We start from the raw sequence: 24,379 nt of genomic DNA on the forward strand, positions 1-24,379 counted from the left end.
TTACACCACCACTACCAGCCTGCACAGTGGTAACAAGGCATGATGGATCCATGTTCTCATTCTGTTTACGTCAAATTCTGACTCTACCATCTGAATGTCTCAACAGAAATCGAGACTCATCAGACCAGGCAACATTTTTCCAGTCTTCAACTGTCCAATTTTGGTGAGCTCGTGCAAATTGTAGCCTCTTTTTCCTATTTGTAGTGGAGATGAGTGGTACCCGGTGGGGTCTTCTGCTGTTGTAGCCCATCCGCCTCAAGGTTGTGCGTGTTGTGGCTTTACAAATGCTTTGCTGCATACCTCGGTTGTAACAAGTGATTTCAGTCAAAGTTGCTCTTCTATCAGCTTGAATCAGTCGGCCTATTCTCCTCTGACCTCTAGCATCAACAAGGCATTTTCGCCCACAGGACTGCCGCATACTGGATGTTTTTCCCTTTTCACACCATTCTTTGTAAACCCTAGAAATGGTTGTGCGTGAAAATCCCAATAACTGAGCAGATTGTGAAATACTCAGACCGGCCCGTCTGGCACCAACAACCATGCCACGCTCAAAATTGCTTAAATCACCTTTCTTTCCCATTCTGACATTCAGTTTGGAGTTCAGGAGATTGTCTTGACCAGGACCACACCCCTAAATGCATTGAAGCAACTGCCATGTGATTGGTTGATTAGATAATTGCATTAATGAGAAATTGAACAGGTGTTCCTAATAATCCTTTAGGTGAGTGTATATATATAACATATGAGCAGAAATTGCTAAACAAAAGCTTATTTGATGTGGCAGTATATTCTACAGTAAAAACTGTACCCAAATCTAGTCAACAAAATGTTGTCTTTCATATTTCGCCTGACTGTAACGTTGTTTTTATGAAATATTAGGGCATATAAATGTTAATTTGCAGTTTAATACGTTGCTTATACAAATAGCCTACATTTTTTTCAACATATTTCAGTCGATTTTTACTCATCTCAGTATAGCAATACAGTTTGTTAAAACATCATCATTCATTCACACACAGAAAGCGATTTAAATTTAAACGGTCTTTTTGCGAGCTGTGGTAAACAGCGCGCATCTCTGCCGTTCATTCATTCACAAACAGAAACGCGATTCACTTGAGAAGGACAAAAAACTTACTACAGTATTCCTCAGCTCAGTCGGATCCTTGCTCCTCGAAATACCCGCACTTCTGAGGTACATTTTCCATTATTATTATTCCTCACAGCGCTGCGAGACGGTGTAAACAAGTAATGATCTGAATAAACTTGTGTTTTCTCGAGCTGATATGGGGACGTTCACAGGTTTGCGTGGATTGCCTCATTCATTTGCGTTTGAATAGCGCACGCTCTCCGGGGCGTGGTCACATTACATTTGAATGAGCTCTAATGAGCTCGACTGGAATCGCTCTCTTTTAATACAGATTTCACAAGCTGAGAATATTTGTTTTTTATATAAATTACTTCATTTAAAAGAAGAGAATTCAAGCTTAATGCCTGTGTGTCTGTATGCCTGTTTGACTGAGTATTCGCTGAGTTATTGTTCATTTTCGGACGCGTTTCAGAATGGACTTCACTGACAGAGAGAAGGCAGAACTCGCTTCGTGTTTATTTTTCTTTATTTGGCAAAAATCACAACACTTTGTTTTTATTGTGAGTATACACAAAAATAATACACATTTAACAGAATCGATTGATGTATGAAACTTGTTTGTAATATCAAAGTCAACAGAGCAAAATTAATCTCTTTTGAACTGATAAAAAAAAAAGAGAGCTGGTATCGCCGGCGATACCGCCGACCCCAGGGGGTTAAACATACATACGCACACAGTCAAAGTCACAAGTTTTCCATTGGTTTCGTACAGTACATGTTAGATGTTAAATAAGGTTAGATGTTAGAAACATGGTTAGTTTAATATACAGTTTAAAATTTCTACGACAACACACACACACACACACAAACAATCCCCATTGCAGGCCTGGACATTGCTAGTGATCCTTTGGGGCCTGAAACAACAAATGGCCTCTTCATTCTATTGAGCAAAAAAAATGAAACAAGGTCACCTGAATTCCTCTCGATTAGGGACGTTCTCCTCAGAAACTCGAAAACTCTCTCTCTCATGTGACGATGTCGCGCTGATCACCTATCTGGGTCTTTGTCGATCCAGAAATCCTTGTCAAATTAGATGGAAATAAACGTTAGTGCAGACCAAGTGTACTTAACCCTTAGGGGGTCTTGCCAGGCACAGTCACATTTTCTGTAAGTGCATAACATACAAACTTTAAATGTCAAAGGTAATTCTTAAAGAAACAGTACTTGAAAATGTATCCCTTTGCTGAAACACATAATATGACATGCATATAAACATAAATGGTATATGTACATTGCATGAATTCCAAATTAACCCTTCTTCTCATGAATTAGATATTTTACTCAATAATAAATTGTTTTATTTTACCCAGAATTAACCCATTTTGGTATTAGCTTAGCAATAATCATAATAATAATAATAACCCTACCCGGGTTACACTCTCCCCCTACTAAAATACTAATGTACCCATGAGGTTCCCAACTACACCTATAGTATAACTTCAGACTTGGTGTTTTGATACACCTTAACACAGTGTTCACATTCACATTCACAAGCATTCTTCACCTTAGCAGACTCTTGAATTTTAACTACCATACCCCTATATACGATAGTTAAGGGTCTGATTTTTGTTTAATAGAACAAAACGAAAGAGACTGATATACAAAACCTTCAGTCATCCATCGACATGATCAAGACTACAAGCCTGCACCATTACCTGAGTGCTGCACCGGGTTAATGTCGGGTTAACCAACAAGCAATCTTGATCTTTCAACAAAATTACACACCAGATGACTGAAGATAATTCTTCATGGTTCAGAAACTTGTTCACAAGAAAATTAGTTCCAACCATAAAACAAAAATAAAAAATAAAAAAAATAACTTTGTTTGAACGTGATCCCCAACGTCTCCTGGTCTGCTTTGAAGAAAGAAAAACTTTACAACAGATGGTGCCGTGACCCGGATGGAGAAACTGAAACTCAACAAAAAATGAACGTTTCCAGACGGAATCTTGAAACTTCAAGCTCAAAGATCTGACAAAGATTGCCAGACTGAATCTTTCCAGCTTCCTCCAGATTGAAAACTTCAAGCTTCAAAAAGATCTCAAAGCCTGACTGAGTTCCAGACTGAATCTTGAAACTTCAAGCTCAAAGATCTCAACAAAGCTGACTGAGTTCCAGACGAATGTTTTCTGTACAACCAACGATTTGGTGAGTTTCACTCTATTCAAAGAACCGAGGCAGACCAGTACAAATTTGTTTTCCTCTGCGCCGACAGAGAAGAAGTTAACAAACAGCTGCAGGGTTTGGTTAACTAAGTTATCCTCTAAAAAAGTTTTCTTTTAGAGATGAAATTTATCCTCTGTTGTTGTTCAGGCAGGGAAGATTAACAGTTACATGTTAATATTGTGTGTATCCTCTTGCTAGAGAAGACCTATCCTCTGTAAGCTAGAAAAGATTTAGCGTCATGTGCTAATAAGATTGTACCCTCTGTTTGTAAGACAGTAGAGAGAAGTTTTTGTGTTTTGTGATTGTTAAGTAACAAAGGAAGTCACAAAAAAAAAAATGGTTAGAAGGAATGCTAGGCTGATACCCACAACAGAGAAAGGTGGATTAGCTTGCCCGTTATGGACAAACAATGAGTTTAAGTCTTTGTTAAGAGAGCACATGGACTCAATCGTGACTGAGGAAGTCAGATTGAATTTGACAAAGAAATTTGGCATTGATGCAGACAAATTATGCTCAATTGAAGATTGTAAGAAATTATTGGGTGCATGTATCAGGAAGAAAAATGTGAAAGGTATTATCTTCTGTCACAGAGAATTTAGCTTATCCATTGCACAAGAACAAGCTCAGTGTATTGATAAGTTAAAAGAACAGAACAAACAATTGCAGACTCAAGTGTCCTGTCTTAAACAGGTGGGCTGTAACAAAGCCTCAACCAAATGTGACTCAGAAAACCAACAGTCAGATGAAACTTATCCTGACTTACAGTCTGTCTATAGTATAGAGAACAGTGTCAATGATGGATTGAAAGATGTTTATGCCGTTGAAGTGTGTGGAGCGAGACAAAAGGCTTAGAACAGGGAAAAAGGGGTTGATCCAGTTCGATCGGCAACCCCCATACTGCAGCCACAAGCAGTCAAAACATCTTTAGGTCCTAAAGATTTTGAGAGAATTGCTGAAAGTTTGCCATCAGTGCAAAGACATTTTTCTGAGTTGAGGAGAGAGTTGTCCAAAAAGATGCGGCTCTACGATATGTCTCTAGCTGAAGTCACCCAGCTAATATCACAGATTTTGACTGAGTCAGAATTCAATGATTTTTAAAGTGCTGTAAATAATTCTGAACTGCAACAGGCCAGTAAAGATGAATTGAGAGAGGAAGTTGTTAAAGTGTTAAAAAACATTGTTGGACCGAACGTGGACTGGTCAAAGCTCACTAGTTGTTTACAGAAGAAGGGTGAAACTGTGAGTACACAGAAAGATTTTGCCAGACCGCTGCAGCTTACAGCGGAATTGCTGACACTTCAGAGAAGGTGCTAGGTGATAATGGTCCCCTAGTTCGCGCATGGTTTCAGGGTCTTCTGTCAGAACATAAAAATGCATTGCCTTACTTAGAATTAACATGGTCCAGTAGAACCCTGCAAAACAACTTGGACAGGTTAGCTACTTGGGAAAGAGACTCTGATGTCAAGGCAAGAGTAAAAATTGCAGCAGCATCCTTTAAGGTCAATTCAGAGAAACAGAAACGCAAATGTCCTAGAGAAGCCAGTTGTTCTTATTGTGGCAAGCACGGACATTTTGGAAAATAATGTAGAAAAAACAAAAATAACTTAAGACAAGTTAACAATGTTATGCAGCTTTTACTACATTTGTTTGCTACTTTGAAGCAACCCCTCCCCTCGTCATTGGACTCGTGGGTAAGCTTTTTGAGGTGTTAACCATTTGGGCTGTGATTGCTTAATCTCCCCAGTAACTTACAAAAAGATGAAAGACTTATTGACTGTCACAGCCTTTGTTTGGGGGACATTCAGTATACTCACAGCCTTAAATGTTATACCACAGCAATATTACAGTCAGACCCCCATGCTTTAGTATTATGATGTATATTAAGACTGATGTTTCACTGGAGAATGGAAATGTGCCAATTTTCTCACACACTGTACAGTGTGCACACAACAGGGACAGAATAGGACACACAGACCAGTGCGGAGCCCATGGAAGAACCGAAAGCAACAGGCTTCGGGGGTCAGCCATGTGGTGAAGATTTCCTCATAGGTTTCCCCCTCAGTAGCTTATCCCCACCTCACTGGTCCATAGGTGTCAAAACAATTAAGAAATAGGGAAAGAATGAAACAACAACAGCAGACTCTAAAAACCATACAACCCTAGTGTTTGAAGAAATACTGCTCTGTTTTCTGTTTTCTTTCTTCTTCTGTACAGATACCACTTGATGGCTGTTCCAAGATCCATATGCAACGACCGTCTCACCTGCATATGAAGCCACAACCTCAAGAAGACAACTAGACCCACTGCTGAACGAACTATCCAAAAAAAAAAAAAAAAAACACAACGCAGAGACTTCACGGACCCTAATTGCATGTTTTGTTTCTGTGTCAGCATGCAATTACAGATGAACAACACAGATCATGCTTGTGCCTGTAACTTTTTCAAGTTACAAGAATGAACTTTTAAGTGTCTAAATTTGTATTTTGTGAGAGTTTTTAAGAACTCTCAAAGAGGGGACTGAAGGGTTACAAATTTAGATATGCTTCCTTACATAACATCACGGTGAAGAATACTGATTTTAGCTTTTAACCCTCTAGGCGCCACAGTCGAGTTTACTCGACAAGATGCGGCACTGAATAAAACGGCCGATTGTGTCTAATAGGGTGTCAAATTTCGTTCGATCTCCCCTGCACTAGATGGCAGACATGTCATACTTCATCCCCGACTCAAAAAAACGTCATGCTTCTATACAAAATCTTCGAGCTAGAGCGCATTGAATCAGTGCGAACAAAAGCGGAGATAGTGTAAGAGTGAGCCATTTTATCAGAGCAATATTGTCAACGTCAGCGAGTATTTGCATTAGATTATTATCATTATCATTATTATTATTCATATTATTATTATTATTATTATCTAATGGCATCAAAGCTTACCCGAAATGAAGTTTTGGGTCTTCTATTCGCGGACCCTGATTCTGAAGGGGAATATCTGCCTTCAGAAGATGACGGTGATTCTGAAAGTGAAAGTGTCCAACACCAAGCACAAACGGTGAATCCTTTGCCCAATACAGATAATCCTTTGCCCAATGTCAGTGGTGGGAACAATGTTTCCCGGGGTCGGAGTGTTCATATCGAAGCTAGCAGGCGTGTTAGTGTTGTGGGGAACGAGGCGGGAGATTTTTACCGCGCTGACCGCGTGCCTCTCCGCAATCGCGGCGACAGTATTGTGGTCGAGACTTCGTCTAATCCCACTGGTTATGTTAGACGAGGTCGAAGTATTCGTAGGACAGTTAGGGGGCAACGTGGAGGCAGGGTGGGGAGTCAAAATGACAATGACAGTAGTCCGAGCTGTGCACACTCGGCGCGCGCGCGAGGCAGATCTGGCCGCGCCCGCGCTGCTCGTAGCAGGAGCAGAGGCGGTGTGACACGCGGCAGAGGGGCTATTATGCATAGTCTATCGCAAGCTGATGGGAATGCCGGCTTTGAGTATTTTGCCAATGAGGATGAGTACCAAAGTTGGATCACTCCCTTTGATCAGCCAATTGGATATCTGGGGGAAAGAGAACTCTCCAATGCCAATTCGCCCCTAGATTTTCTATCAATCTTTCTCTCTGATGATTTCTGGAATTTACTTGTAAATGAGACAAATCGCTATGCCCATCAGTTTTTAGCCTCCCATCAACTCCAGCCACACTCCAGATTTCATCAATGGTCTGATGTAACTCTCAGTGAAATGAAAGCTTTCTTTTCTCTGCATTTGAGTATGGGTCTGGTAGAGAAGTCAGAGTTGGAGGATTATTGGGCCGCATATTGGCCAACAGCAACACCTGGATTTGGCAAGGTGATGTGCAGGAATAGATTTGAGATGATTTTGTCTTTCCTTCACTTCACTAATAATGAGGAGTGTGTTGACAGGGGTCAGCCAGGGTATGACAGGCTATTCAAAATCCGTCCAATCATCAATTTGGTCATCCCCCGGTTTTCAGCAGTGTATGGTCCATCTAAGCAGCTGTCATTAGATGAAATGACCATTGCATTCAAAGGGAAATCAACCCTAAAAATGTACAACCCAAACAAACCAGACAAATATGGCTACAAAGTATTTGTTCTTAGTGAAGCCAAGTCAGGCTATGTGCTACAGTGGTCCATGTACACTGGACAAAGTAGGCCTAATGCAAGCGATTTCGGTGCTACACACCTTATTGTCCGTGAGCTGATGGCCCCGTACACAGGGAAAGGGCATGAGGTGTACATGGACAGCTATTACACCTCGCCAGCCATAGCAGATGAGCTGGCAAGCAATGATTCGGGTTTGTGTGGGACTGTCAGCAGTAAGAGGAAGGGGATGCCAAAGGGCCTCACCCGTGAACAGTTACCGTTGAGCAAGGGAGATGACCCAGTCTTCATGAGGAAGGGGAAAATGCTAGCTTGTGCGTGGCATGATACAAAGCGCCTCACAATGCTCTCTACACTGCATTCCAACGCATGTGTCAGAAAGCGCATCAGGACCAAACACACTGATAGTGGCTATAGGGAGATAAATAGGCCTGTTTGTGTTGATGACTACAATTCTTTCATGGGGGGTGTCGACACGGCAGACCAGAGAATGAAGACCTACCTCTTTCCTCATAGGTCAAGGAAATGGTACAACAGGATTTTCAATGCCATTCTCAGTGTAAGCATAGTGAATGCCCACATCATTTACTGCCGCTGCACTGCTGCTCCTCACAAGCCCCTGAAAGTCTTCGTGCAGGATGTCATCACTGCTTTACTGGAAGGCTTCTCCAGGAAAGAGAGCAACAAAGGCCGAAAGTCGTCCTCACTGGGAGACTTGCCACAGAGACTCACTGAGCGCCACTTTATCTGCCAGGCTGATGGTTACCCAGATTGTGTAGTTTGTTCTGATCGGACCCGCCCTAAAGGTCGCCGTCAGACAAAATACATGTGCAGGCAGTGTGGGGTGGGCCTTTGTGTTGTGCCTTGCAATGAGAGGTACCACACCATGAAACACTACAAGAAATGTCACCTGGATGGATAGGGAGTCATTATCTATACAGCAAAAGGCCTGCTACATAAAGTTTTTTGTTTTTTTGTCTGCCTTTTTTTTTTTTTTTTTTCACTGTTGATTTACTATCTATTTCCCTGACCATTTAGTAGTGTACAATATGTGTTCTTTTTTGTGTTCATGTCCTTGTGATGTGTGCATCTTTGTCAGCTTAAAAAAAAAACCCAAAAAAACATAAAAACCACAAAAAGAAAAAAAAAATACTAACATTGTCTCTCGTCTGTCTCTCGTCTTGTCTCGTCATCTCACTCATGATCTGTGCCTTGCCGTGGCGAGTGAGCTTTTGAACTAAACAGGTCTTGTCTACTTGTGTTTGTGTGTCATATGAATAATATATATGTGCCCCATACATGGAATCAGAGTGCCTACTGTATGTAGTAAATGGAAAAATCTCTACAGCAAAAGGCCAGCCGTTACATGCATTCGGTTTGTTTCTACCATTTATTAGTAATGATTTACACAGTTTGTTTTCTACTTACTATTTACCTGAGCATTCAGTATTGTGCAATATAGCATACAGAAGGTGAGGAACATTTTGGGAGGAAAGAAGTGCTGCATTTTATCATTTAAACATGTGACTTTTCCTGAAAATTCTATAATCCAAGATGGCCGCCACCATATGACGTCATAATATGCAAATTAGATGGGAAAACGTAATCTCTACATAAACTTTGGGTCATCCTTATTAATTCTCTAATTTACAGAAAGTCTCTATCTTTTATCACTTTTAAGATATAGCCTTTTGAAATTAAGATGTCAAAATCTACCGTTTTAGGAAAAAACCTCTGGCGCCTAAAGGGTTAAGGTTAAGATCTAAGCAAAGTTGCAATCTCTATTGTGTTTTAGTCAGATCACTGAGATTCTCACCTTTCGGAGCCCAGACATTGAATCGTTAGGTTGATTGGATAAGCTGTAGGGGAGACTTTCACCTTTGTCTTTAATGGCTCTGGGATGGCCCTTGGAACCGGAGTTCATGGCCAGAATCAGCATTTGAATAGGTATGCTGATTAAATTGAGACTGCCGGTCTGGGGCGGGTTCCTTAACCTGTATACTCATTTACATGCTTTGTTTGAATTTGTCTCCACCTTCAAAAGTCCCTCCTCCTAAAATGCCTATAAGACACCATGTAAATTTATATACTTTAGATCAGTGGTTCTCAACTCCAGTCCTCGTGACCCACTGCTCTGCACATTTTGTATGTCTCCCTTATTTAACACACCTGAACCAGATCATCAGCTCATAAGAGAGACATACAAAATGTGCAGAGCAGTGGGTCACGAGGACTGGAGTTGAGAACCACTGCTTTAGATTATGTTGGATTCCTGCAGCCACGTCAACGCGAAGTCCTCAATAAAGAATAACTTTGTTTGAACGTGATCCCCAACGTCTCCTGGTCTGCTTTGAAGAAAGAAAAACTTTACAACACTTTCCAAGTTCATCATAGCTTAATGTTTCTTAGTTTCTGAACTGGTTTTGTCATCCTCTTTGGATGATTTTCCACTCCTCCATGTTCTTCTTGTGTAACATTTACCTGAGCAGGATCCTTCCGAGACCTAGTAGGGCTCTTCACTTTCTCCCTCTCAGATGATGTTTAAGGTTTCCTTTTTGTTTAACTGGGTAATATGCACAATTAATACTGTCATCACTGTCAGGAGTTAGGTCCACATATTTACAATGTTGGTCCACTTCATTCCTCATTGTTTTCTTCTGTGTTCTCTTCACAGTTTTGGATCTGTTCACTATCTGGTGTGGAACTTCTTCCCTTTCAGCAGGTAAGTTAAAGCATACGTCAATGGGCAAGCGGGCTTCTCTTCCAAACATGAGTAAGTATGGCGAATAGCCAGTAGCCTCATTCTTCGTACAGTTGTACGCGTGGACTAGTTGACTGATGCTCTGACTCCATTGTGACCTTTTAGCGGGATCCAAAGTTCCTAGCATTGACAGTAGCGTCCTGTTGAATCTTTCTGGTTGTGCATCACCTTGCAGGTGGTAAGGTGAGGTTCGAGACTTACGGATGCCTAACATCACCAAAAGGTCTTTGATAAGGCGACTTTCGAAGTCTCGTCCCTGATCGGAATGGATTCGCGAAGGTAATCCATAATGCACAAAGAATTTCTTAAACAGGGTCTTGGCTACAGTCATAGCTTTTTGATCTTTGCACGGGAAAGCTTGGGCGTAGCGGGTGAAATGATCTGTTACGACCAACACATTTGCGATCCCTCGGGAGTCTGTCTCAATAGACAAGAAGTCTAGACAAGCCTGTTTGACTCAGTTTTCAGGTATGGAGTGGTTATTTGGCAGATGGCTTTAACCCCAGGGGAAGATATCTCATCCCAGTCAGGTGACACTTCAGTGGATGGTAACTGACGGGAGAGCAGATCAGCATCAATGTTGTGTCGACCTGGTCTGTATTGGACTTTGAAATCATAGGTGGCAAGAGCTGACAACCACCTATGTCCAGTTGCATTGAGCTTGGCCGTTGTTAGGACGTATGTGAGTGGGTTATTATCTGTTCTCACTGTGAACTTAGCCCCATAAAGATAATCATGAAACTTGTCCACGATCGCCCATTTCAATGCGAGAAATTCCAATTGATGAATGGGATAGCGCTGCTCAGGGGCACTGAGTTTGCGGCTTGCAAAAGCAACAGGCCTCAGACCATCAGGATATTCTTGATTGAGGACGGCGCCTAAACCATTCAGACTTGCATCTACATGGAGTACATATGGTTTTGATGGGTCAGCAAATGCTAGCACTGGGGCATGAGTGAGGCAGTGAATGATGTTATGAAATGCCTTGGTGCACTCTTCGTCCCAGCGCTCCCCAAAAGGCTCTCCTTCTTTGAAGTAATACTTCTTCTCTTGGGCAGCCTTGTGCCTATTCTTAGGAGGGTAGCCCTTTGTGAGCTCAGTGAGTGGTCGAACTATGGCTGAGTAGTTCTTAACAAATCTTCGGTAGTATCTGCAGAATCCGAGAAACGATCTTAAAGATCTCAGATCTGTAGGCAACTTCCAGTTCTTGACAGCACTCACTTTCTCAGGATTGGTGGCTATTCCTAATGCAGAAACTATGTGTCCAACATACCTTACTTGTGGCTGACAAAACTGGCACTTGTCAAGTGATATTTTCAGACCACACTCTTCCAGTCTGTCAAGTACTTTAAGTAGTCGTTCTTCATGCTCCTCTAAGGTTCGTCCGAATACAATGATGTTATCTAAATAGACAATCACCTGGAGCAGATGCATGTCACCCACAGCTGTCTCCATCAACCGTTGAAAGGTTGCCGGGGCATCGTCAATCCGCAGAGTGGTGTACTGGTCAGGGATTGTTCTGTTGTTTAAAGTGCGATAATCAATGCACATGCGTGCACTTCCGTTCTATTGGCGACGCATATGGACTTCTGGATTCTTTGATGATGCCTGCTGCCAGCAGGTCTTTCAGGTGGCGGCGTATGTCATCTATATCCGCTGGGGCTATGCGTCTGGATCTTTCTCTAAATGGTCTGGGGTCACTGAGTCTTATGTGGTGCTCTCATCAAGAGAGAATGCATTACCTCTTTTAGACAGCTTCTGACGCAGCCTTTTTCTCCAGACCTCTGGAATCAGAGATTCACCAAAATCAAACAACGTCTCATCAAGGACCTTGGATGTAGATTTAGGTCTCTGGGCCATCATAACTGTATCAGTGGGATACACATGAGCAAGGACGGTTCCAGCCAACATAGTGACTTCTCTCAGTGTCTCATTTCTCAGCAGTACTTTGAAACTGTTGACATTTAGCTCAGATGATGTTAGCACCACCGGCTGAATGAGCACTCCAGCAGGTAGTGTCACAGAAAGTCATGTCATAACCATGACAATATCTTTTTCTAAGGGTTCCTTGCATCCAACCTTGCAGACGACATATTGTTCCCCTCTGGCAGGAACAGATAGAGGACCGGGACCCATCCATTTTACTTCCCCCTTCGGCTCTTCCACATCCATCTCTTGGCTATGGGAGACTTTCACTTGTTTTGTCTGTGGCTAAATTCTGAAAGCGCGAGCCTGTGAGTCTGGAATGTCAGCATCTTTGCACGGAGCAGCTAAACGATGGAATAAGTTGGCATTCGTCCCAATGATGACAGGAATATTGTCTGGGCCATTTGGCTCGGGACAAACTAATGCTAACACGGAGATAGACTCACTCACTCCGGTAAGTGTGGCTGGAAACTCCACATCTACTACTATGTAGCCTTGATATGGGTAGCTGGAGGAGCTCAAACCCCATATCGCAAGACCAGTGATGGGGTGGATGGGAACACTGGGCAAGTATTTATTTTGCCACTTGTCGAATATTATCGTGACTTGAGATCCACTGTCCAATAAGGCATTACATGAATGGCCATTGATCTTGACGCAAATAGTGGAGGCAGGACCTACCAAACCACTAGGAAGGTTGCTTTGACCAGGTTTGCGAACATGGCTCTTCTTGCAGCAGGCATCTCTGCTCACAGTCGTATGTGGACTCGGCTCAATCTTCCCACCCTTGGCTCTCTTTAGTGAACGGAGCAGCTTTCTGATTACTTCCGGGGGGGGTTTCTGATTCTTGGCACTGGCTGGCAATGTGCCCATCGCCACCACATCGGTAACAAAAGAAATCATCACGGCTGACTGAGGGCCTGTTTCTCTCATAAGATCTCACAGCTTGCCGCTGAAATGTCGTTCTTCTTGGGGTTGCACTGCCCTCTACTTTCATTACAGTCAGCTGTTTTTGCAGTTGCTGGACTTGAGTCTTCAAGCTCTGTACTTCAGGGTCTATTTGTGCTTCAGCACTCTCAGAAGTCATCTTTGCTTTCTGTTCTGGGGTTTCAGGTGATGCCGGGTCCATGCGTGACTCTTCCAGCTTGGCACGCAGCTCCTTGACCTCAGCTTTCAATGCTTGAATCTCAGTGGGTTTTGGTGGTGGCGACGCTTTAGGGATCACAGGTTTCACCGTTGCGTCAAGCTTATACCGGGCAGCTTCATTTTCCTCCTCCTCTCGAATCTCGTTCAGTAGTTTCAAGAAAGTAGGCGGGGACTCTTTTCTCTCTCTCAGCCGCAACTTCAGCAACATCAAGTCGGACTCTACAGTGCCACGAAGAAGTTGCTCAATTCTCACTCGGTCAACTTGTGCAGGTTGTAGTCCACCTCTCTGAACTACTTTGGTCAATGACTTCTCCATTCGACGGAGAAACTCAGACAGTGCTTCACCGGAGTTCTGGCGAAGAAGTCTGAACGCAAAATACAAATCTTCACCGGACTCTGAAGTCCCAAACGCACTTTCAAGCGCAACAAGGTACTCAGATGCACTAGCATCACCATTAGACAATCTAACTGGCTTGATAATCTCAAGGGCAGGACCCTTTAAGCTTTCAACAATGCGCTTATGCTTCTCTTTTTCAGCACAATCACTTTCTGCTATCATCAACTTAGCTTGCTCTATCCAATTCTCCATGGTTTCCTCTCCCGCCGGAGTAGGTACCACACCTGAGAAAACACGCAGTCGCTTGTAAGCAGTGGAATCACTAGAAAGCTTTATTGTCTTTTTCAAGAGCTCACCAACTGCATGAATTACTGCTTCAGGAGAACTAGTAGGAAGAGGGGAAAGCAAAGCTTGAACATCAGTCATGGATTTGCCTTCATCTTGTAGAAGCTTTCTGAGTTTTGCAGAAAAATCATCAGGGACAGGCTCTTTGTCTCTGACGACCACAATCTTCCATGCAGGATCACCATCTTTAGGTAATACATCAGCAGGAACACGAGAAGGATCAATCTTTTCACGACATTCACACAGCACCAGCAAACTTGTTTTAGACGGACCTTCTTTCGAAGAACGAACACGTACTCTACCAACTATTTTCACAATTTCAATTGTGCTCTCAATAAAGGCTATGGCAGCATCAGCTGGAACATCCAACAACAGCAATGCATGATCGGGCTGAACCAATGCATCGTTACACCAATCCAGGAGCTCTTGTTGCAAAGCAGAACTGTTTCCTAATTCCTTTTTTTTTTTACACTCCAGATCAAAGACAGCAATGTAAGTTCAAGCTAAAACCTAACAGCTAACGGTTGCAGGCCTGGAGCGTCGCTTGTGTTCGGCGTGGCCAAAACAAAATGGCCCCTTCACTCCCTTTGGAGCAAGAGAAACAATTAAAGATACCTTAATCCCAAGTGATGGTTCTTCCGTCGAATTACCGCACCGTCACAGGCAGTCTCTCACACGCGATGACCATGGACTGGCAATCACTCACACGACAGGCATCCTCTCGGTGGCAAGATGTTAACCTTGGCAAAACGTCAATAACTACAAAGTCTTCGGTTTCCAAGTTCACAATTCAGTCCGATTGTGTGCACAAAACCTAAACAAAGTCCAACTGGCAAATACACAACGTTTGTCACGTTCTATTTTACAGTTTAACCACTAAAGCATGGAGCAAGTCCTTGACGCAACTTCTCCTCAGCTATCCAGTCTCTCTCCTCCGGTTTGCGACCTTTCACCTCACATGTCATTCCATGCATACAAAAGTCATATAATAAAATATTTTTTACCACGAAACATCAAAATATTACATGTTGCATTATACATTTCACTTTACCAATGAAATCCTTTAAACAAAAACTCCTAGAATAAATTTAAACACATACTTGAAACAAACACAATTGTATATCAAACTACAACTCCCATAATCCCTTTCATTTACCCAAAATGAATAGAATGGAGATGAACTACAATAAATTTGTTTCTTGAGCTTACTTCTAAATTCTAATTTTTGTATATCTTTAAGATAATTTCTTTAGTTCTAATGTACAATTATGAACTTTAATTAATCTAAATTATTTAGCACTTAGATAACTTAAATGTTTGTTTTTTTTTTACCGCTAATTTTGTCCCGCCGTCCATTTTCAAATAGACAATGCGCCATTGGAATGCGCCATTTCCCATTCCACTTCTTGCGCATGTTTTCGTGACAAAATGTGGTTTTGGGACCAGATAGAGTCGTTGGGTGACAGAGTTGTTGTCAGCTCGTGTAGTGTGTAACCTCCTGTTGCAGATCATTTACGTAGTGTCACATAGTGTGAACACCACAACGACTTCAAGACTCCAGAGCAAGTCATGTAGTCTAAACAGCACAGCGATCTGCCGACGTTTAAAGTTGTGTAGTGTGAATTAGGCATAAGTTGTATGATAAAACCTAACATGTGACCCAGCTTGAGAGTTGGCCCTTTAACCCATTGTCTCAGATCAAAAGAGTCGATCAAATTTAGAAACTCTTTGGAAACTGCATTGTGACCACAACATACTGTAGGTGTACATTAAAATCCCCAAGAATAAAAAAAATGGTCGAATTGTGTAGCCAGCCTGCTCAAGAATTCAGAAAATTAATTAATGAATTCTTTGTTTGCCTTTGGAGTACGATGTACAAGTGCAACCAGCAACCTATTAACCAACGAAATCCGTAATGTCTATAGTTCAAAGCTATTGTAAAAAGTTATTGTATAGGGAGATAATAACTGACACTGAATGTTGTCTTTAATGATAGACATAATACCTCCCCCTCGACCAGTTGGACGAGGGGTATTAACCCTCTGGGGTCTGAGCTGTTTTCTGGGTCCTGGAGGTGTTCTGACATGCTCTGACATTTGTGCTTATTTCTGTTACTTGTGACATTTTCATGGCTAAAGTCTTATTACTCTGTATTCAGCACAAACTCTGATTCAATAATATGTCAGCAGCATGTATGTAAAAGTTTGTAGGTTTGAGATAATGATGTTTATGCATGGTTTGTGAAAAAAATATATAAAAAAATTGTCACTGAAATAAGGTCATGAAACCCATAATGTCAGGGTTCTGCCCTGGCAGCTTTGTCTGTGTTGTCTTTGTTTCATGTCTCTATGTTTGTGTTGTGCTTGAACATATGGCTCTGTCTTTGTTTGTGTTGGCCATGTGCTTCTCTGTTCCTGCCTTCTTGTTTCCCTGTACCACGCCCTCTTGTCTAGTTGAGTCCTCCTTTGTCTGAGTGTTGTCACCTGTTCCTCATGTTCTCTGCTTGTTCCAGCCCTGCAAGCTGCCTGCTTCCTCTCTCTACTAAGCAGGACCGGTGACTGTTCGTGCCCTGTGAGTCCATCTACGTGTGCTGTATTATCCTGTCTGCCTCTTGCTGCATCCATTGACCTTGTGATGCACATCTACCTCAGAACACCAGTGTGTTCACCTTGGGCTGGTCTCAACTGTCACCCTCTCAGCTTGCCTGTCATTGTGCTTTGTTCCCTTCCTACTGTTTGGACTGTTATCACCTCCTCACCCACCATCTCTCGTCTTGTCAACTGTCTTTCAATTAAACCTGTTTCAATAAAACACTCATTCTGCGCTTGAGTTTTCTCTCATAGATCCGTAACAGAATGAACTGCCCAGCTCAGGACTCAGCAGAATGAGCATCAGTATCCTGCCACCTGCTAACACCCGGGAGAGACTGGCCCGTCATCATGGTCTCACTGCTCTTTGCCAGGAGGGCTTTGAGGTGGGGGGTTTTGCCCAACTTTTTGGGTCAGTTTTATGATCCTCTTCTGGCTTCTACCAATAAACTAAGATCCAGAAAGAAGAGGGCAGTCCAGTCCACCACAGCTACCCCAGAGTCAGTCAAACAAACCGCCATCTTCTCCCAGGCATCCAGGTCAGTCCCAGTCACTTCAAAATCTGAATCAATTTCTGTTATTCAAGAACCAGTCAAGTAAACTGCTATCATCTCTCAGATATTCAAGTCAGTTCCAGCCACCTCTGAGTCTGCTGACTTAACCTCTGTCTTCCCAGTAACTGCCAAGAGCATTCCTGTTACTTCAGAGTCTGCCAGGTCTGTTTCAGTCACTGCTATTCTGCCTGGGTTGGCTGAGTTAGCTGTAGATACTACAGAGGCAGCCCAGCACACAGTATCGGCCCGTCGAAAGAGGAAGAAGAGAAAGGCCCATGCAGAACAGTCTACAATTCTCCATTCCCAAGCTCCAGGTCCAGTGGTTCCTGAGGTATCAAGTCCAGTGAAATCAATTTCTAAGCCATTGACTAGTAATGGTATGCCCTCAGAGACAATTTCTGTCAGTCCTGTCATGTTCACAGAGACCATTCCCAAGCTGCCTGTTGTCATTGCCGCAGAGGCCTTCTCTGAATGTCTTGCAAGTCTTGTCAAGTCCCTAGAAATAATTTCTGCCAAACCTTTCATGACCATAGAATGTGAGGCTGCTGAGAGGGTGGTCCCCGAGCCCGCTGCTGAGAGGGCTGATCCAGCTCCAGAGAGCACAGTCGAGAGCACACCAGCACAGCCCTGGAGGGTGCTCACGAGTCAGTTCCTGTACCTGATTCCAAGACCTTCACCAATCCTGCCAGTTCTGTCTTTGCCCCCAAGTCTGTCAAGCCCAGTTGGAAGTCCTGACCAGTTAGGACAGTTCCTGTGTCCAAGAGTACCTCCAATCAAGTTCCCATTCCCTCTATCCCACCCTCTGTGTTTCCTGGTTATAGTTCCCCTAAGCCAGCACCTCCTTGGTCTGCCTTGAACTTTTTGCCCTGTTCTGTTCCCACCTGCCTCATCCCTCCCTCTGTGTTCCCTGGTCAGTTTGTACCTGTTACTTATTGCTCATTGTTCCAGTTGTGGATGGTGCCTGGATACCTTGTGTTTGTGTTCCCTGTTTGTTCCAGCCCCGCAAGCTGGCTGCTTCCTCTCTCTACCAAGCAGCGAGACCAGTTAGGACAGTTCCTGTGTCCAAGAGTACCTCCAATCAAGTTCCCATTCCCTCTGTGTTTCCTGGTTATAGTTCCCTTGCCCAGAGAATGAGTAGAGATTTTTTTAATTGTTTGGATTTATTTACAACATAATTCAAAGGACAAAAAAACCCCACAATATTGAACACTGATCTAAAGACAGAAACTTGAACAGTCACAACTTTGTGCCATTCCTGAAACATAGTACATATCTATCATTTCCAAGGTGTTTTTTTTTTTTTTTTTTTTTTTTACCATGGTCATGTACAGAGTCTCATGTGAATGTTGAAGTCAGCAGGACTCATCAGTGACATCTGGTCCATGTAAAAAAAAAGAAGAAAAAAAAGAAAACTGTGGACATGCTGATATCAAGGGAAACTATAGGTTGCACAATTTTGGGTTTACATTTTAGATTTTTCTGGTTAAAATTGCAATTTAAAATGTACTATATATATATATATATATATATATATATATATATATATATATATCTCGTCGCTGCCCGATGAAACTCACGTATGTCCAAAACGGTTACTTTTCAGGAAGTGAAAAAAACACCATAATTTCAAAAGCAGTTGAACGTAGCATTGTCATACTTGGTACGGCATCTTTAAATGTAACCATATTCTTGCCAGTGTAATGATATAATCCACATTTGACCAAAATCGAGTTTAAATGGACATACGTGCATATTTTACAGTAACGGTGGTCGATACGCGTTCTTCCGATCATTAATTAGAATGGCCAAGTCGCGTTTCATATTGACAGATGAATAGGCTACGCTCAGTTTATTAAATAGCCTACGTCTGATTAAATGTCTCTTGCAAACTATGAAGGGACAATGAATCAATACACTCATTGCTGACCCCTGGGCCGGTGCGTCCATATAGGCGAACTCGGCAATTGCCCACTTTTGTAAGGGCAGCAAAATGTGTGCCAACCGGGAATGAACAATTCACAAATTAGGCTAGGCTATATGATCATATAATCATACATAATCAGAGAGCCTTTTTCTTTTCGTTTTGAATTATTTCGTTTAAAGACTTTTCAAGCTTTGTGTATTTGATGTCTTTCTCATGTCTGTGTGAGGCATACACTGAGTTTCGTTAAGTTAGGATGAGATGGGCTCCAGTTAACATCCAATGCAAGTGACCGCGCGGGCGCCTCCATGATTATATTGTCTGCTATATATTTGCTTCTTATTTATTAAATCCACTCCAGGCAATTGGTTGATGAAAAATGTATTAAAATTAAGATACAATTTATACAAAACGAAATTCACTTTAAAGAAAGGCTTTCTAAAAAAAAAAAACTTAATGAAGTGGTCAAAATCATGTCTGACCCGTCTCAAATTGTGCATCCTATTACTGTTCACTTTTCATACTTTCAACAGTACAGACTCGATTTGAAGCCTTTCAACTTGTGTGTGCAAAATGCAGAATTAAATGAATGTGCAGCAATTTGTACAAATAAAGTTCACGGATAATTGTGCGTGCATTTATTAATCATTATGATACTAAAATCATAACAAAGTAGGCTATGCTATGTACAAAAAAATACAGCCATTTCTGTTTTTTTCTTTTAAACAAAAAAACAAGCTGCACCCTTTTTTTTACATTTCATCTTTCATTCCGAAATAGAATAATGAATGAACGAAAAAGTACACGGACCCAACATGTAGGCTATTAGCCTTTTTACCCGTTATCAATCTAAATTAATCTCGTTTTTAATTTAACTTAATTTCGTTTTTCTTTATTTAAATTTCGGGTTTTTCTTTATTTAATTTTCGTTTTTTCTTTATTTAAATGTCATTTTTCTTTATTTAAATTTCGTTTTTTTCTTTATTTAAATTTCATTTTTTCTTTATTTTAAATTCGTCATTCTTTATTTAAATCTACCCTTTACTGTGTCAGTAATTTATTAGTCAGAAAAATATTAGACTACCTTAAAAGTATTGCTTAAGTTAACAGACCCGTGCGTGAACATCTCCACAATAAACAGTGACAATTACTTCGTCTAGACCATTTACCGGTAAATAACAGTTGTGAATATATTGCGAATATATAATAAACTTGAACAGCTGTCAAAAACAAACGTTTGCTGATACTTTACCTCACAGAGTTATTCGGCTATCCAATGCTGAGCTTCCAGAGACGCTTAGATCGGCGAGATGCCTCCACAGGGCGAGATATAAAGTCAGAATTCTGAGAAAAAAAGTCAGAATTCTGAGATATAAAGTCGCAATTGCGTGTTATAAAGTCAGAATTCTGACTTTTTTTCTCGCAATTGCGACTTTATATCACGCAATTCTGACTTTATAATACGCAATTGGGAGATATAAAGTCAGAATTGCATGATATAAAGTCGCAATTGCATGTTATAAAGTCAGAATTGTGAGATAAACTATTCTGAGGTAAAAAAAAAAAAAAAAAAGTCAGTCTTTTTTTTCCCCCTTAGAATTGGACTTTATATCTCACAATTGTGAGTTTATATCTCAGAATTTATAAGTCAGAATTGCGTGATATAAAGTCGCAATTGCGAGAAAAAAAGTCAGAATTCTGACTTTATAACACGCAATTGCGACTTTATATCTCGCAATTCTGACTTTATAACACGCAATTCTGACTTTATTTCACGCAATTCTGACTTTATATCTCGCAATTCTGACTTTATAACACGCAATTGCGACTTTATTTCACGCAATTCTGACTTTGTATCTCGCAATTCTGAGAAATAAAGTCAGAATTGCGAGATGTAAACTCGCAATTGTGAGATAAAAAGTCGCAATTATCTTTTTTTTTTTTCTTTTTTTTGTGGCGGAAACAAGCTTCCATAGGATTACCATATGTTACTTCAAATGTTTCCATTCCTTATGACGTTATGAAATGAGATTGGAGTAAAAACATTAAGCCTAACATCTTTGAGAATTCAGGGCACTGAAATTATTAAAAAATCAATACGTGGAGGTGACATTTTAAAACAGTTATTGCAACGTGAAACCTTTTGGATATGGAGTTTTAAAGCAATGGACTATCCAGGATTAAATGAGGAGATAGATTATAGACCTTTTCTGTGATTTTGTAACATTGTTCTTTCCTGTGACTACTCACTTTTCATATGTATTGTATATGTAGGCCTATATGTGTGCATGAATGTGTATGCATGTGTATACATGAATATATGCATGCTACCTGTTGTTTGTGTTTTTGCTTACATTGTGACCAACAGCTTTAGTGCTGAGAACCATGTGAGAGGCGTGCCCTAGCAATGTATGCATGAGTATATATGCATGCTATCTGTTGCCTGTGTTTCTGTTTATTATTGTGACTAATAGCTTTAGTGCTGAGAACCGTGAGAGGCGTGTCCTAGCAATTACCTGCAGACCTTCAACACTGATTGTCAGCACCTGTGTGTTTGCTTCTACCTGTGTGTCTTTGTCATTATAAGATCAGTTTTTTATCTGCTTCACTATGCCCTGAAGAAGGCCCCATGCCGCTACGCGTGGGCATTTTAAAGTTGTCCAGTTAGGACATGTCATTTTTGTAATAAAGACATTTTAATTAAGGAGTGCCTCGGCTATCAGAGAATTTTTTCTCTACACTGCCTCTTAAGATGTTCTACCTTGGACCGAAGAGCACCCAAATCAAACTTAAAAGGAATTGAGCACGCCATTCATCTTGAATCTAAACATTAAGCCTAATGTTTGGCGCGTTTGCTTTTCAAAAGCACAGCACGAGTGACTCAAACTCACAGCGCGTGCAGAGAGCATTTACTGAAGTGATCGAGCCGCTCCAAACTATGAAACATTATTGTTACCACATTTATACATATCTATATTTGAGCAGATATCCACAATCACAGTATTTAACAGTAAACACTGGTCTAAACATTATAATATTCACCATATTAGAGTAAACACTCATACTAGCCTAAACATACTAGTTTTATTATCGAAAATAAAAACATCCTTGTGTACATGTATATAATTTATCTTCAAATCGCATTCTTCTAATTCTTCTGAGGTAAATCCAAGGTAAACAGGACAGCACAGCACAAACACAACGTGTCTTCCATACTCAATGAAAATCAGAGGAGGAGACTGAAGTCTCTAATTCTTTGTTTTGAGGTGATGAGGGCGTTTACAGGTCTGCGTTCCTTCACTTGGACGATTTGCATGTCAATCGCTCGTGCGCGCGTGGCTGTGGTCACATTAGGGTTAATGAGCATGGACTGAATAAACTGTACATGTTGTTACTTTCATTCGGATTACTTACACAGAGAATATTTGTTTTTTATATAATTTACATCATTTAAAAATAGAGACTCCAAGCTTTGTAAAGACATACGTCTCAAGTCTGTGTGACAAACATTCGCTGAGTTACAGTTCATTTTCTGTCGCGTTTCAGAATGAAATTCACATTGAGAGAGAATCTGCATCATGTTTATTTTCTTCATTTTACGAAAAACACAACATTTTGTTTTTATTATGAGAGTACACAAATAAAAGAAAACGTTTAACAGTTTTGAATGATGTATAACACTTATATGTAAGATCAAAATCAACAGAGTATTTTGAGTCTCTTTTGCACTGATAAGAAAAAAAAGCGGTGCAAGATCAATCCAGCACTTTCATCAACCTTTCTTCATGCTCCTCTAACGTTCTTCCAAAAACAACTAGGTCATCTAGATACACTATAACATGTAGCAAGTGCATTTCTCCAACCGCTCTTTCCATCAATCGTTGAAAGGTTGTTGGTGCTCCGGATATTCCTTGCGGCTACCATTCTAATTGGTAGAATCCAAGAGGACAAATGAACCGTCTTTTCCTTATCTTCAGCAGCCATTTCAATTTGATAGTAACTACTCCTTAAGTCCAAGACAGAGAACCACTTGCTCCACGACAAACAATCCAGAGCATCCTCTATCCTGGGTGTTGTATATTGTGTTCTATAGTCAATACTGTGCGTCTAATAGCATCACTCTTCTTACGAGCTATGACTATGGGTGACACATAGGATCTCCTTGATTCCCTTATTATACCGGCAGCCAGCAAATCCTTAAGATGAGTCTGTTGGGCCAGTACATCCAGTCAGATTGTATGGGTCACATATTTTGCTTTTCTCACATCCCATTCTGATATTGAAACACGTCTATTCGCTCTGACAGCTTCTCCCTTAATCTTTTCTCCCAATTAGGAGGTATTGGAGAATCACCAAATTTACAGATATTAGGATCCAATTTCCTGAAAGCTGTCTGATCTCCCTGCACAACTGTAACAGTAACAGTGTGGAAAACATTTGCCATCACAGTGCCGGTAGGAATGAATATTTTATTTGGCAGTTTCATTGCACACAATTTGAATTTATTTGAATTAATTAAGGACAGAAGGTGGGATAAATACTCCAGCAAGTAATTGGTTCTCATCAGTGGCTTCCACTAGGAGAATGTCTCATCTTGGCTGTTTCTTGAGTTCGACTTTACACTTCACATACTTTTCACCCTTCTGAGCTATGGTTAAGGATCCAGGTCCCATCCATTTAACACTTCCTTCAACTGAGTCAGTCACTTCCTCTTTCCTTTGTATCTGTTGGACACAGGGTGTAGAAATAGTTGACTGAATCCTCAGGGAATGTGCAGCATCCGAAACTCCTGGTCAAGTGAAATCAGTCGCTGAAAAAAAAATTGCATTGGTTCCAATAATTACAGGAACGTGTTAAGGACCTTGTGGCTCTAGACACACCAATGCAAAGACAGGCACTGTTTCTTTCACTCTGTGGGGTGACTCCGAAAATGACACATCCACTACAATGTATCCCTTATACGGATAGTTACAAGAACTTAGTCCCCAGAAAGACAATCCAGTCAAAGGTTGTATGGGAATCTGTGGTTCGTACTTGGCATGCCACTGGTCAAAAACAATGGTAACTTGAGATCCACTATCCAGTAAAGCACTGTATGGACATCCATTTAAGTCTACTGAAATGGTTGAAACCAATCCCACTAAACCTCTAGGCACACATTTCTTTTCACTGACATCAGTGAGCCCCTTCTTGGAGAAACAATCCGGACCTTTAGAAGCAGCAGGATCTTCCTTTGCTCTGTTCCCTTTTGTTATAGCCCTTTGGAGGGATTTTACAAGTTTTTCTATGACTTATGCAGTATTTTCTGCTATCTGAATTTTGTGGCTATATTTCCGTCTTCCTCTGAAACGGTAACAGAAGAAATCATCCGTA

At 41.2% G+C, this 24,379-nt stretch overlaps 1 protein-coding gene across 1 annotated transcript; it reads left to right on the forward strand.

Moving 5' to 3' along the window:
• Window positions 1-7,075: 7,075 nt before the first annotated feature.
• LOC311277447 (piggyBac transposable element-derived protein 4-like) lies at window positions 7,076-8,350 on the forward strand (the record flags this gene model as incomplete). Its single annotated transcript, XM_084387762.1, has 1 exon — window positions 7,076-8,350. The coding sequence occupies one exon, from the start codon at window positions 7,076-7,078 to the stop codon at window positions 8,348-8,350; it is 1,275 nt and encodes a 424-aa protein (XP_084243888.1).
• Window positions 8,351-24,379: the final 16,029 nt, after the last annotated feature.

This window comes from Rutilus rutilus (genome assembly GCF_951802725.1).
Source record: "Rutilus rutilus genome assembly, chromosome: 18".
Lineage (NCBI taxonomy): Eukaryota > Metazoa > Chordata > Actinopteri > Cypriniformes > Leuciscidae > Rutilus > Rutilus rutilus.